The sequence below is a fragment of the Python bivittatus genome, unplaced genomic scaffold, assembly GCF_059951505.1.
Source record: "Python bivittatus isolate LINGU-HERP-01145 unplaced genomic scaffold, Pbiv_v1 ctg000100_np1212, whole genome shotgun sequence".
Classification (NCBI taxonomy): Eukaryota; Metazoa; Chordata; class Lepidosauria; order Squamata; family Pythonidae; genus Python; species Python bivittatus.
Genome location: NW_028277038.1, coordinates 1,703,628 through 1,718,455, shown reverse-complemented (window position 1 = coordinate 1,718,455; position 14,828 = coordinate 1,703,628). Strand labels below are relative to the sequence as shown.

Genomic DNA, 14,828 nt, shown 5'->3' with positions numbered 1-14,828 from the left:
TTTATCAAATTGAAATTGAACAAGTATTTATTACAAGACTGGGAACAGTTCACATGAACAGGCAGAATTCTGCTGTGCGCTTTTGAGTAGTATTTACAAGCAGGAGCCACTTTTGGGGCCAAAAATTTTTTTAAAAAAAGCCAAGCCAAGGCAGACTTTGTCAGAAGTCGAGGGTTGTAAACTTAGTTGCCTACGACAGGGTAAGAGAAGACATCTCATAAACTCACAAGACTGCAAACGCTGCGGACCGTTGGGTGCATGTTGCAAAAAGAGAGACTGGAAAATGTTAGGCGAGGACAGCTTGCTTTTAAGACTTCTTGTACTCGATCCTTTCTACTTTCACATCATCGCCAATCAGTTGATAAACATAGGTAACCACCGTGGAAGCCTGGATATCCATCAGCACGAAGGAAGGGGTGATGTTGCTGGGAAAGGAACGGGAAAAGACCACCTGTTATTTTGTCAACAGCCTCGGGAGCCGGGGTTGTGGGTCTGACCCACGGTGAGCTGAGAGCCCCACTGACTTCACTTGAGGAGTAGGGAGGAGCAGGGTGCAGAACATTTATGCCTGGGAAACCTGCAGCCCCACAGATGTTAGCCCAGCCAGCATGGCTAGCAGGAAGGGATGGTAGAGTTGTCCTGCCCTATAGAATTGGAGGGGTCGCTCTATCCTGTTGACTTCTTCTAGCAGCAGTCTAACCCCTCCCCGTTAGGCATAATCCAGCAGTTTACAGCTGTGGCTCTGCTGCCTTTCAGCACCTTCCTAGGTGCATCACGAAAGAAAGGTTTTAGGAGTTGCACCTACTAGCATCAAGTGACTATGAACTGAAGTATCTCCACACCTCTTTTAAGAAACAATCCAAACCGTGGCACTCTCACCAAAAGAAAACACATTTTAATTAATAATCTTATTATAGCCTCAGCCATTTCAGTCTCAACGGCACGAGATCCACGCTAGGGAGCAATTTATGAAATGAAAGAATTCCTAACATAAGGCAGCTTAGGCATTTGGATTTGGCAGCCCAGGTGGGGGCAGAATTCCTGCAAATGGTAAACCTCTATAACCAGGGACAAGAACTGAGAATTTCATATTATTCAAGCTGTAATGCAGCCTTTCCTAACCTGATGCCTTCACAGACCCACTAGGAATTCAGCTCATCCTTATCTCCAGGGCATCAAGGCAATCCCTGTGTCAACAGTACCTTGTGATGTATAACTTACTTTTCCAAAGCGCTGTAGGCTCCTGTTGCTGACCCAGGGTTAATGTAGAACTTATTTTCATGTTCAAATGCCTCAAATTTGTGTGTGTGCCCTGAAATCAGGATGTCGACGTCAAACTGCCTCTGCAGCAGCGCAAGGCTGGCCACATCACCCCAGGGAATCACTTGATGGCCGTGGATCAGCCCGATCTTAAATTGTCCGACGGTTACCACTTTCTGTTCAGGGTAGTTCAAGTTCTAGGATTGAAGACACAGCATGAAAATGACACAAGCAGAAAAGCCCTTTGCCGTTATTCTCTTACACTATTCCAGAGGAAAATGCCATCTTCAATTCTGACAAATCTTCAAAGAACTGCATTCTACCGTGTAATGAACGAGCAAAAGTGGGTAAACCAGGACATCTCCTGGTGAATGCAGACAGTAAAGAAGAGGACCTTGATAGAAATATGCAGGAACTGTTAGCGAGACAAAGGGGGCTGAAGCATTCCTTAAGTCCTGGGTTATAAGATAATATCTGGAAGCAGCTCAGGCAGACACCTCCCTAATCCACTGAACTACAAAAGGGGGAGGAGGTGCAGCACAAACTGGCAAAATTCTGTTGTTATAGCCAATCTCAATAAAATAAATTTTAACTTTCCCATGAAGTTGATTACCTGGTCTGGTCCATTTAGTAAGGCTGACAGTGAATGATAAGAAAACAGTAATGCGAGCCTACATACGCAAGGGCTTGCAGAATATATACGGAAGAAAACTAGTTCAGCCATCAGGGATAAAGAAGAGCTTGATAAAATGCCCAGAGAGAAATCCCAGTGCGCAGCAACCTCATTAAACGTCATTACCTCATCAAAATCTCCTCTAACGACGTGAACGTCACCAGCCAAGGTCTTGAGGTAGTCATAGCTCTCCTTCGTGCAGAGGTTCCCGGTGCAAAGAATGTGCTGGATTTTCCCTGGAACCAGCAGCTTTTTGAATTTAGCTGGCAGGCTGTTACAGCGGTGAGGAATATGAAGGTCTCCCAACACTAACACCAACTTACGACAAGAGAGAAAGGCAGAAGGGGCACTTAGGTTCTGGCACACATCCACAAACTTTCCAGCACTGGAGAGTAATACGAAACGTAGCTCAAATCAAGGCAGACCTGCTAATTTCTAGAAGAGCATTTCCAAATCCTGTTGCAATTGGGTATTTATTTAAAAAAAAATATATAAACTACTTGGATTCCACTGCAGATAAAATCATGACAATGATGATATATTAGACTGGAGGAAAGTAAAAATAATGATTTAATCCAAATTGTTTCTTTGAATTAAAAAAAAAAATACAGGCAACTTGCTCCAGTTTTATTTTTCTTCCAGTGTACAACCATTTGACTAAACACGCATGAAGCTTGGGTTAACTGCAAGTGAAAACTTGCAAGAATTGTATATAGCTGCTCTTTCAGAAAAAATCTCAAGCTCTGAAGTTTTAAATACACGCCTTTTGCCCCACAGGCCAGTAAAGAAAGCAACTCCTGCAGGCTTGAGAATTGGCCCTGGGCCCCACTTCTGCACTCAGTTGCCCTCTGATGAATTATTACAGGATTCCAGAAGGAAGCCTGGGTGTTTGCACCCCATGCATTTTCACGAGTGTACCTTGCTGGTTGGCTGTGCCACTGCTGGGCAGGTTGGCAATCCCCAACTTTCTGCCTTTCCACGATGGCAGCTGCCAACAGCATGGCTCTAGGGTTGGCTTCACTGAGGGAGAGGAGATTGTGCCTTGAGGATCTAGGGCACTATTTCTCAACCTTGGCAACTTTAAGATGGGTGGGCTTCAACTGCCAGAATTCCCCAGCCAGCAAGAGTTAGAGCAAAGTTATCAAAACAGTGCAAGGCTTTTGACATCATCAGCCATTGACCAGATACTGTTCTTTAAATGGGATTCTACCCTTTAAAGCAGCCAAAAGAGTTGTCACCTACCACCACCACCATCGTCAGCAAGAGGCCAAGATGAACAAACTTACTCTGTGCCCAGCCTTATTGGATGAAGAAGTTGATTGCAGACAAGAGCAAAGGGTGGGGCAGCGGGGGTGGAGATGGGAATGGAAAAAAACGGGTGAGACATGAACAGTGTTAAATAAAAAGAAAGCAACAGAAAAGGAAACATCTCAAGCCAAATTAATAGGCAAATCATCAATGAAATCTGAATGTTAGCAAAGGAAATGTTAAAAATAAATCTGATTTATGCAAGTAATGCCATATGGATTATCGAAACAGCTTCCCCAGCAGTTTCCTGTTTTAACCCCCCATTGTTATTCTATAAATCACAAACGTTTTGCATATATATTTTACAATCTACCAGAGCAGAGCAGGTATGCAAGTTCCAATGTGTTACTCTGGACTCTTCGCCCACAAAGATTTCTGCTCATTTTAGCGATGGAAAGGGTTCTTTGTGTAGCAAAGCATGGGATGGAGCTGATCCAAAATATCCTGAACAAATATAATGAAACATGCTTATGATTTCCATACAGCTGTCAAGTGAAAAACAGGACCTGGGAGATTAAACTATGAATAACCATAGACATCTGTTTAGATCACATTTTCTAAAAACCGGCTTTTAGCTTGCTTGCTGTTTCACTCCACTTGGGATTTTAAGGATCATGAGAACTCATTCCAAATTTACTGCTAGGGCTCTTGGAGCTGATACCTCATTTCTGTTCAGAGAGATGGACGGGGAGAGTGCTGAAACTTCATCCTCAAGTTCAGGCATTCTTATTCTTCTGCTGGGATCTTAAGATTTTACCAAGCATTGCTGCAAGCTTTTCAAGCTTCTTTGCAGCCATAAAGGCTAAAAACTGTCTTGTTTGTATATGAAAATTCTCAAATGACTGACACCCAAAATTACAGTTTCACACTTTTCTGATATTCCCAGAGAATGTCTGCAAACATACACATAAACTAGCCTTCCTGAACCCTGCAGAAGCTAACCAGTTCTTATCCTATACAAAATGTTGCTATAATTGCTACAGCATAAGATGGATCCCACTCACCCCATGAACAGCTTAATGAATAAAAAAGGACTCAACTGCCTTTTTGCAATTATGCTCTTTCACGGATAAAATTTCCTGTACAAATAAATAGTGGCCCTTATTTTTGCTTCTCCTCATCATTACAGTATTTCCACCAGAGAATTTCCCTATTATGACGTTACACATGGTGGCTCATTTCACAGATTCATCATAATACTTCCCAGGGTTAGCCAAGCACCATCATGATAGATAAGTTATTGCCTTACATATCATGAAAGCAGGTAAGTTACGTCGTGCAGGCAGATCATCAGAACCACTATGAAGGTGAAGCAGGAAAGCCAGAAGATAAAGGGAAACCACTGGATCTCATTCTTATTGCAAAATTCACTGAGATATTATTAACTTGACAAGAAAATGACTCAGGACACAGTATCACACATTCATTATTTTAAAATGCCAAACAGTTGTAAATGATGTCCAAAATTAGACTCCCTGCAAAATCTAAGCAATAAGCAACACTGAAACCAAAGGTTCAGAATTTAGAATTAGTGTGCAATTGATTTGAGGGCAAAGGTCTATCCTTCTCTTTCCTAATTTGTTTCAATTTGTTTTTCTGAAGAAGCACCAGTACACTGAAGGTGTGAAACTCCATTCCCCCAAAAGAAAAACGTAAAGTAAATCAACTAGCTGGGAATAACATAATTGAAAATAAGAAGCAGAAAGAATATTGTTGTTGTAGGTACTATTATTTCAGCTGCATCTTGCCTTTCTACTCAGAAGCTCTCAAGGAATAATAGTAACTGTTCCAGAAAATGATCTGCAGCACCAATCTTACCCAACCGAACCTTTAGGGAAAGCCAAAGTGCCACACTGAAACTGTGATACACTGTACAGATATTTCATTTTAATACGCAACAAATTACAAGCACCACAGTTTTGGCCCCTGAAATTAAAACGGAATTATTTCTGCAACAGGAGCACCTGAATGAAAAATAAGATAGACATCAAGTAAGTAAGTAAAAAACTCCTTTAGCAGGTTTTACCCTTTAGCTCTGTGCAAGCTACACTGGCTTTCCCTGATTGCACACTTCCCAGAAACTAGGCACGGTGGCTGACGTTTGTGGGAACAACACTCCCAAAGGATCCAAGGGGGCACCACTTTGGGGAAACCTACACTCTGCGCTATCAGCAGAAGCCACGAACCAGCATCGCAAACCCGACAGGACTTGCTGGCTGCCCAGTCACTCAATCAACCGTTTGCAGCTGTGAGAGACACTGAAATAATAGAGTGAATTCACGGCACGACCCGTTGGACTAGGCTGCCTTCACACAACCGCCTCCCCCCCCCCCCCCGCCAACCTGGTTAGCGTCACCCTCAGGAAGGCTTTCTGCAGCCAAACGCGTTCTGCGGCACCCCGGGCCTTCCGGGTTCGTTTGCCGCTCCAGGCATCGGGCGAGCCCAGAAAAGGGGCCCCTTCGGGGCGTTCAGCACCCTGGGCAGAAAGAGACGCCAAAGCCGGGTCCGAGCCGGAAGCCAAAGGGACGCTTATCGAGAGCGACTTCGCTTCGCTATTTCTGGAGAGGGCCGAACTGGAGCGACAGCGGCGTCCTCTTCCCGGGAGCCGCCGTTCAGTACAAGCAGGGCCCAGGTACGGCCTGCAAAAGCCCTTCTCGATTCGGGGCCGCACCAAAGGGCTGAATTCGTGGCGGGAGCGGGTTTGACCAGGGGCCTCCTGGCAGCTCGGACTTCGGCCGCCCAGCCCGGCGCCCCCCCGCGAAGAGCAAGGGCACGACTGCCCTGCTGCGACCCCCTCATGCCTGGTGGGGATGATGGGAGTCGTTGTCCCACGCATCTGGAGGGGCCCCGGGATGGGCAGCGCGGCCGTTACAGCCCCGGGCAGCGAGGCGACCCCGGACTGGGCTTCAACGCCAGCCCCCGGCCCGTTCGGCCCTCACCCTCCTCATCGCCCCCCTCCCAGAACGACTCACCATCTTGGCCCCTTCAGCGCCGCTCCTTCAGACCCCCTCTCCGCCGCTTCCGGTGAACCAAACCCAGAATTCCGGAAGTACCGACTACGGAAGGCGAGGGGAGACAAAAGCGCCCACTACAGTATGAGAACGCGGGGCGTCGCCCCTGTCAGCCTGGAATGTAGAGGTCTTCATCACATCCGGGGATTGCAGCCTTTCATCTGCGGCGCTGTCGAGTCGCCGAGGGCACGCCCAGCAAGGGTGGAAGGGACAAGAGCAGGGCACCTCGCAACAGCTTAGCACGACGGTGTGCAGGACACCCTCATCGTACGCCGCTTAGTCAGGTGAAGGATGATGGTAGTTGTAGTCGAGGCTGGGAAAGAGTGCTTGCGCTAACGGCCCCGCATATGGCGGCGTCGCAAGGGAGCCGGAAGTGTCGGCCCCTCAGAAGACGGGCCCTTTCCCCATCGCTCCGCCCTCTAAAGTCCCGTCCCGTCTGAGTTCTCGCGATATTTGTGGCAGTCTGGATTTCCCGCTTTTTCTTGCCGGCCAGTCACGAAGCGTTCAGACGTTTCTCCAGACACGCTTGTTTTGGAGGGCCGCTTGGGGTGGGCGCTCAGCCGCCCTTCCTCCCATTATGAAGTGTGTCATTGGGGGCGCCCGTGTCAGAGGTAGAGCAGCCCGAGGCTTCAGGGGAAAAGAACAGTTTAATCCTGGCTGGACGGCGAGGCCCTGAAAATCCAGCCTCGCAGCCCCGAAACGCAGTTAGACGAGCAGCAGCGCGTGGGACGCGGAAAAAGAAAGAAACGCAGACAGTCCGCTCAGATGCGAAGCCCCAGAGCCATGTGAATCCAGGGCTTCGCCATCCTTCGTGTTGCACGCGCGTTGTACACGCGCGTGCAACAGGAAAGCCCTTCTGGGATCCTCAGGCGCGATTTCTGTGTCAAAAGGCAAACCTCGCCTAGAACAAAACTTCAGGATTTCCTTAGGAAACTCAGGCCCACTTTTTTTTTTGAGTATACATAACCGTAACCAGCAGATAAAGTGCGGCCAAAAGTACAGCAGTGCTGACAAAATCAGGAAAAAAAGGACACGGTCATGGAATGAGTTTAGATCGTGGGTCTATTTTAAGGCGATCAGTTAAGATGGTCAAAATTTCTCCAGAGCTGAATTCAGAAAGTAATAGAAGTCAGGCATTCCCCGCCAGCTTCTTTGTCGGGCAGCGCCTAAATGTAATAAGTCCCTTGCACGATTCGGTTTAGCTAAAACTAGGGCTCGTCGCTACCCGAAATGGCTTGTATCGTCTGCCCAGGGAGGGACTCACGCTTCTTCCCAAATCTTCCCTGCAGTGTTCGGAAGGGCTCTGCAAGCCATTGCAAGAATCAGCGATGAATTTTGGATTGGCCCCGAGGAAAAAGGAGTGAGTAGATCTGAGTCCCAGAGCTTGGAACTAAGTAATGAAGCACAGGGGAAATGCACCATAAATGGCCACACAAGGCCGTAGGTACCCAGGCATCCTTTGTTAATTAAGAGAAATCACTGTTCATATATGTATATACACACACACACTCCTGATATTTGTCCAAAATATCCTAGGATTTCCACCATTAAGTAATAGGAAGAGGGTTGAGAGACATGCGTTGCGAAATCCAGTGTTTTTCCTCATACCGTCTGGAAAATCCTAGCACAGTATAACAAAGTTAACGGTTGATTTTGTGTTTGTGCAGTTAGGATGAAACAATCTAACACCTCCAAATGTTACCATATTGTGCATGTTTTGCTTATCTGTAACTTGGAACTGCTACAGTTAATACAGATAAATCATTTAATCCTCTCCACAGCTTTTCCTGAGGACGGTAAATAGTTCTAGGTCAGCCTATGCTTGTGTCTTCTTTTCATCTATGTTCTTCCAAAACTATTCCTATAGAAATGCAACTGAACTGAGCCTGAACGGGAACACTGTTCAACTCGCATGTAAATTAATAATAAAAGTAAGTTTCAACCAGTTGGACAAAATGCTGTTTTATGCTACAAAAATACAGTTCCAATTCTATTTAGTGAAATACATGGAGAAGCTATATGGGATCAAATGCATACTTTACCTAAAATGTATCTTTGGTCAGTGTGTACTTTTCTTCGGGCAAAAAGAAAAAAAGTTTTATTGCAGCTGATAAAACTTGAGAAAAATGTATATCACTTTCTAACATTAGTAATCCGAGAAAATAATACTCTAAAACTACACAAATAAATGACTGTGCCTAAGAAAATGAGCTGAATCACACAGTCAGCTACCTGCTTCACTCCTTCACATCAACAATGTCCACGTAGCTGAATTTGAGTTCACAACCTTGTGTCAAGGGTGACAACTCCCTTTCCATTGCTTCCAAGTGCAATCTTGAAGCATGATGCCATATGTTAATGTTTTAATACTTTTTAACTGCAAGATTATCCAGTGATCATTATTTTTGCTCAGGAAATCCCTGCACTCATACTGTTTTTTATTTCAGGCAATCCTGCCTTTATTTCGATGCTTACACACACTGGAAAGAAATGTAGAAAAATGCAACATTTATACAGACTTTAACGATTGCCATATTGTGTTTAAGCTGTTCTGCAAACATGGTAAGTCAGTAGTTAGCACATGACCTTGTAAGTCTTACATGGCCTAAAGTCAGCATTAAAAATGTTATCAGACAGGATCTGAAGAACTCCACCTTTGCTTTGGATTTGAGTTTTTTGACTCTGGAATTTTCCAAGGAAGTCTCTGTGCTATCCCCAAAATTATTGAATGCCTGAAGGGAGCCTGTGGATTTTGTCTCAAATTAACAAATAGGTAAATGAAGCTGTCTGCTGGATTTGAATACTCTGAAAAGCTTTCAAGATAAAAATGGGGCACCTTACCCGCACTGGGATTAAACTAATCAACAGCATTTGCTTCAGGTACACATTATTGCATGTACTACAGATGGGTCAGGTGGCACTATTTTTTAATTAAGTGTGCATGCTGTGGAAGCAATTCCTAGAAGGAAAAAAAAAACCTAGCCCCTTTGAAAAATTAAAAGTATGCTTTGTGTACGCTGTCCACCAGAGAGCAACAGGTGCCCTCTTTTATTACCACAGGTCTGCAACAGAGCTGGGTGTTAAATGTTATGAAAACCAGATGATTGATTTTGCTACATTAAGAGTAAGAGGTGGTGCGCAGAAAGTCACCATTTCATAAAGGTTCTTTTAAATGGATTCCTGGGGCAGCTGCTGAATTCTGCTCACGGGCTAAAACCGTGGCTCTGCGTCCTCCCGCACAGAAGGATCCAGAAGGTCGTTTCACCTTCTGAGCACAGGTTCTTCCGTTTCCTTCTCTGCCTACATGGCAGATACCATTTTTAGCATACCTCCTCTTTGCACGATGTTGCAGTAAAAATATCCTGATCAATTTCTTTCACATTGGTTTGTGGTAGCCCGCAAAGACATGCTGATTTCAAACCGTATCTTTTTCAATCAGGTGTCGTGAAAACTCATAGCTTAGCTTTCCAGGAATGTGAACCTCTACAAGCTGTATTTGCAAAACATTTGTGCACCAATATACTGAAAGTCCAGCCAAGGTAATATAATATGCGTATTAGCAATTCGCCTAATGTTTTGGATATGAATGGTGGTTTGTCACCAAAGGGATCTCGGCCTTATTAATTCAGACACGAAAAGGGAATTCTATAGGAGCTGCCAGATGTTAAGTGCTTAATTTCCTCCTGTTGTATTTTCTCAGAAGACAGGCTTTGAAGGAAGAATTCTATCAGCAGGATATGCAAAAGTAACAGATCAGTTTTGACCAATCGCTATCTCCACTTAAGGGAGAAGGAATATGGGGTAAACCAGATGTTGCTCCTACTTCAGACAGGACTTAATTGTGACCTCCATTAATTTTACACTAGCCCTTGGCTTCTTTATGACATTGGCTTGGGGAATGTGAGAAAAGAGGGGAAGATTTGGTTGAACCATCTGGTTTAACCTTTTACCTAAGATGATGCTGTGATCATCTAACTTGGATAGGGAAGAATTCAGAGAGTAAACGGCATTAATCCTCAGCATGCTGAATTTCCTTTTAGGAAAGTAAAAACTGAGGTGCTCATGGACAGCAGAGAGAAAGAGCAATTTGTAAATTGAATTAATTACCAGGTTTTTGTACATTTCAGGCAGCTGTCTGACATGCTGATCCACTTTCCGACTTATCAGGATGAAATAACTTTAGCTGTAACACCAGTGAAAGTTTGCTTCAAGACTTATACAGAGGATGAAATGGGTAAGGATTATGCTTCCATGGTGGGATTAAAGATACCATATTGAATTTGTAATATTTTTATACATTTATTTATACATTCGATTTATTGTCTGCCCATCTCCCCCCAATGGGGAACTCTGGGGAATATCTTAAACGCAAGAAGGTATGGTAAGAAAAATGTCTTGATGTGGTTGTGACATGGTTTATTATATAATTAAATAATGTGCTCATACCTATTATACAACTATTTTTTTTCCAGAAAATATTACGTGCCATTGAAATCAGAGAAAAATCCAGCACATTAACTCTTTGAAGTTTATGGACTTTTGAGTTCAGTCAACAGTTGTTTTGCTGTTGGTCTATTAAATATTCGAAAAGCAGAGAACTGAAAAAACTTTTTAAAAAAAGAGCTATATTGTAACTGTTCACTTTATAAACAGTAGCCAGAATGAAAGAAACATTCAAAATTACCCTGATAATGGTACTCATATTTGCTACAAATTGATAGAGTTAATTCATTTTATAGGTGGGAGGCTGTCAAATACTTAGGCACTTAAATTCAGCATATCCGATTTGTTTGATCATATGCATAGAGTTTAATTGTTATGGTCCATCAATATTTTTTTCTGATATTTGGAATGGTTACGCATTGACTTCACAGGTAGTATTTTTAGGCATACAGTAGGTGGAGGCTCACGTATTACCACACTTTGGATGGACATGGTCAACAGCCCTGTGCTGTATGCTAACTGAATTTTTATTAACCATTTCCAAGGATTCTCAATAAAGCTGTGTTTTTAAACATTATTTTTAATCTCCGTCATTCTTATTTCAACAGAATTTACAAAGGCAACACATACAGAAATTCATCTCAGTCCTGAAGAATTTGAATATTTTCAGGTTGGAGTAGATTCTGAAGTCACATTTTGCCTTAAAGAGCTACGGGTAATGTGGCTAATTATGTTGTCTTGACTGTGGGATACTTCAGGATTAGGAATGACATGAATACCTGCTAGAGAGAGTCGTATGGGACACAGTATTAGCAAGGGAGGGGTGTTAGAACAAATGCCATTCAGATTGCCGCTCTTGCATCAGAGTTCAGTATCCCATGTAACCCAGCATTTTATACGCAGCCATGGCTAGACAAAAGTCTCCAGATAGCCCATAAATCTAGTAATAAACGCTGCAGTGGCAAGCATTAGAATTAATACTATCTCCTTCTCTTAGGGAGCTGAGTTAATTCCCATCTTTCACTTGTGTTTAGGGTCTTCTGGTGTTTGCAGAAGCTCTCAGTGCCCCAGTCTCCATTCATTTTGATGTTTCTGGAAAGTAGGTAGTTGTTTTTCTTTTTTAAGGAAGCAGTCCAATATTTTACCACCTTGTTTTAAAATGCTAAAAGCTTAGCAAAAGTAGATTTAAAATCGCTTCAACTGTCTGTGAAGATGCATTTTGTATACAAATGCATTTATGCAGGATTTATGGAATAGAAATGCACTTCTAAGGATTACCCTACAAGTGCCATACAAAATCCATGTGTAATACGAATAGAGGAGTATGCACGCTGATGATGTGACAGCACACAGTGAAGGCAGCTTGCAGTCAGTGAATGAATAATTGAATACTAGTAAGGAACATTGTTATGTCATGCTAAAATGGATTGGCAGGCTATAATTCAGTCAGGGATTGGGGGAGTTGGAATATGACTGCAGTTTAAGGAACTCCTTTATTCCATTTGTGTATGTGTGTGTGAAGAGGACAAGCCCATGCATAAATGCAGATTCTAAGTAGCCGTGCCTCTTAGCATAACCTGACTTTTGCATTTCAAGGCCTGTTGCCTTCAGCATTGAAGATACGGTCATAGAAGCCATGTTTGTTTTGGCCACTTTATCTGATTTTGAAAGCTGGACAACTGTTAGTCAACCAACACACCTTGCACAAGGCCAAAACAGGTAATACAATTTTCAGATTGATTGTAAAATACTCCATTTTAAATAAGGAGCCTCTCTCAATATGTAGGAGAGGAGAGGAAAAGTCACGTTCTCGGGAATGAAGTTCCTAGAAAGGTATTTTTGCCCTCATCAGAAGTGTATTCCAAGCAGCCGTGTGTATTTCAGGTTCTGCGGGCAGCCAAATCATGCTTTTGGCAGGTCTGCCACGTTCCAAAGCGTAACCTAGATGTGAGAAGTCCCTCAGAGTGATCTTAGGGGCAAATTATTTATTTTGTCCAGTCAAATGCAATTACAAATAATAATTTAAACTCCTCCCCAACCTGATCAGCCAAGGCTAGATGTGACTGGATGCATAGGAAGACCCCCGAAACAGCCGGCAGAGTTTGTAAATGAGGATGTAGTGAGCAACTTACTTAGCAAAGCATCTGGGAGGCAGAGGTGAGCCTGCCTGCATCTCTCTGTTGATCCTGTGCCCTTGCCTGAAGCAGAAAAGGCTTGCATTTGCAAATCTCTCTCTCTCTCTCAAGGGGGCTGTCAGATCATGCCAACTTCTCGCCCAAGTAAGGTACATACCAGGCGTCTGCAGGTCATCCCTTGCAGCAGGAAGAAGATAATCTTAGAGCAGGCCCCAAGGAGCAGTTTGAGGTCCACCAAGGCAAAGCTCCAGGCCAAATCGTCTAAAACCACTGCAGAGAAACCCCTTTGTTGGAAGGGAAAATTATACCGCTGATCCATCTTTATGGCATTTTAGGAGCCCTGCATTAGAGAGGAGTGATCGAGACATCAGTTGCAGCAGAAGCACATCCACAATTCCATCAGAGGGCTTTTCCACGGGAGAGGGACGGTTACCACTGGATCCCAGTTATAATAAGGCAAGAGAGAAACAGCTATTTTCAGACTTCTCTCCCCCAGAGCGGGATGCAGTTATTTCAGTTTACGCGACATGCCTCTTGGCTTTCACAGGCAACATTTCAGGTAGTACCAGGACCTGCCAGTGGAAGGCAGGGAGCAGAATCAAGTTGCCTTTGTGAAATTGATCCAGTGATTCTCTTATCCTAACAGCTAATGAATTGGCTGGAAATGGTGGGAAAAGGGAGAGTTGCAGAGAACTGAGGAGTTTGGCATGGCCCTGCGGTACTTAAAAATCATTCCCAGATTCAATGCAATCCAGTTCCTGTATCCTGCTTTGATACAGCAGGATTTTTTGCTACATGTAATTTGACCTTACAATACGCAGTATTTCAGGGTTTTACTCAAGGTACCAGTGATTGTCCTTTATTTTCTTTTTCTAGTTTCATTCCTTGTTCTTTGGAGCCGTTTCACCTAGTGAGCAAAGTGGTGCTAATTTACTTTGCAGTTTGGCCACAGTAAGTGACACAGAAGAGGATTGTGGCGATAGGCAACTCTCGCCGACGTTTTAACAGTAGAAAATGCCTGTTGGCAGAGCGCAATTTAATGTCATCAAGTAGTCTTGTGTTTGGCATACAGGAAAGTGGAACTTTTGCTTATTTTAGGTGCTTGTATTAAACCGATGCTATTGCTTTCTATTTTCTCAACTGTTACTAGTTTTTTTACTAATGTTATTTTATCTTCAACCTATCAACAGTGTAATTTTTTTTAGAATACTTCAGTTAGATATGGCTGAATACATTTGAATAAAAAGTAAGCACTTTTTGCCCTACGTGTGCGTGATCTTCAGTGCCATTCTTTTAACATGGGAAAACTTGGGGGATCCAGGGCTAAGGTACAATTCTGTAGGTTTTCCTAAAATCAGCATATTACAATAAACTTGAAAATATTGCAGGATGTATCCTGTGTACTGCAGCAATCAGACAGAATGTTTCAGAAGCGTGTTCAGCCCTTCCGTCCTCTCCCATCATGTCAAGATGCATTTGGCTGTTTCAGCCTTTCTCACAGGCAGTTACCCACAGCAACCTAACAAAAAGCAATTAATCACACACTGCTGCAAGGCTCTGTCCTTAAGATCTGCTCCAACTCCTCCAGTGAAGGAGAATGAGGCTGCTTTTGAAGCAAAGTGAAACAGCTAGCACAAAATGGAGAACTCAATTTCTCTAGCAGCATTGCACTTATTAACGCCCCCAAACATCCATAAAATGCTTTTCTAGAAAAGCATTTGCTACTTTGCCCCTTTCATTGAATTCCTCATTATAGAGAGATTTTAAAAATTAATTTTAGTGTCTCACTGTTGCTGGGTACATGACCCACCAGGAACGACTTCTGCCCAAGACTGTGTAACAAGCAGATATTGTACAAAACATCACTACAGTCATCTTATATTGCCACACAACATAGCCTGTTTGAGCAATATGAAATATGTTTTTATGAATTCACCTAGTGGAAGGGACTAAAAGATAGACATATATCCTCGGAATATCTCTTCCTTGGCCATCAGA

General features: G+C 43.4%; 2 protein-coding genes across 4 annotated transcripts; one reads left to right on the top strand and one right to left on the bottom strand.

Moving 5' to 3' along the window:
• Window positions 1-9: 9 nt before the first annotated feature.
• On the bottom strand, window positions 10-6,350 carry VPS29 (VPS29 retromer complex component). Of its 2 annotated transcripts, none has more exons than XM_007422737.4 (4): window positions 6,214-6,350; window positions 2,060-2,251; window positions 1,222-1,457; window positions 10-425 (listed from the first exon to the last, which is right to left on the bottom strand). In XM_007422737.4, the coding sequence occupies exons 1-4, from the start codon at window positions 6,214-6,216 to the stop codon at window positions 308-310; spliced, it is 549 nt and encodes a 182-aa protein (XP_007422799.1). In that variant the 5' UTR covers window positions 6,217-6,350; the 3' UTR covers window positions 10-307. The 2 variants fall into 2 exon arrangements, with proteins under 2 accessions (XP_007422799.1, XP_087991308.1); XM_088135182.1 differs by lacking the exon at window positions 6,214-6,350 and adding an exon at window positions 3,176-3,202.
• Window positions 6,351-6,582: 232 nt separating this feature from the next.
• On the top strand, window positions 6,583-14,324 carry RAD9B (RAD9 checkpoint clamp component B). 2 transcript variants are annotated; one of them, XM_007422734.4, is made up of 11 exons: window positions 6,583-6,863; window positions 7,542-7,612; window positions 8,034-8,183; window positions 8,700-8,814; window positions 9,692-9,791; window positions 10,380-10,486; window positions 11,304-11,410; window positions 11,730-11,794; window positions 12,292-12,414; window positions 13,166-13,286; window positions 13,707-14,324. In XM_007422734.4, the coding sequence occupies exons 1-11, from the start codon at window positions 6,830-6,832 to the stop codon at window positions 13,833-13,835; spliced, it is 1,122 nt and encodes a 373-aa protein (XP_007422796.2). In that variant the 5' UTR covers window positions 6,583-6,829; the 3' UTR covers window positions 13,836-14,324. The 2 variants fall into 2 exon arrangements, with proteins under 2 accessions (XP_007422796.2, XP_087991297.1); XM_088135171.1 differs by lacking the exon at window positions 8,034-8,183 and having other exon boundaries at window positions 6,717-6,863.
• Window positions 14,325-14,828: the final 504 nt, after the last annotated feature.

Excerpts from the sequence above, each read along its gene's own strand:
- VPS29 (XM_088135182.1), bottom strand. Across the intron at positions 1,458-2,059 it reads TTAGAGGAGATTTTGATGAG|AACTTGAACTACCCTGAACA; the intron begins GTAATGACGTTT and ends CTTCAATCCTAG. Across the intron at positions 426-1,221 it reads GCCTACAGCGCTTTGGAAAA|CAACATCACCCCTTCCTTCG; the intron begins GTAAGTTATACA and ends TTCCTTTCCCAG.
- RAD9B (XM_007422734.4), top strand. The coding sequence starts at position 6,830 with ATGAAGTGTGTCATTGGGGGCGCCCGTGTCAGAG. Across the intron at positions 11,795-12,291 it reads CATTTTGATGTTTCTGGAAA|GCCTGTTGCCTTCAGCATTG; the intron begins GTAGGTAGTTGT and ends TTGCATTTCAAG. Across the intron at positions 13,287-13,706 it reads TGGATCCCAGTTATAATAAG|TTTCATTCCTTGTTCTTTGG; the intron begins GCAAGAGAGAAA and ends TTCTTTTTCTAG.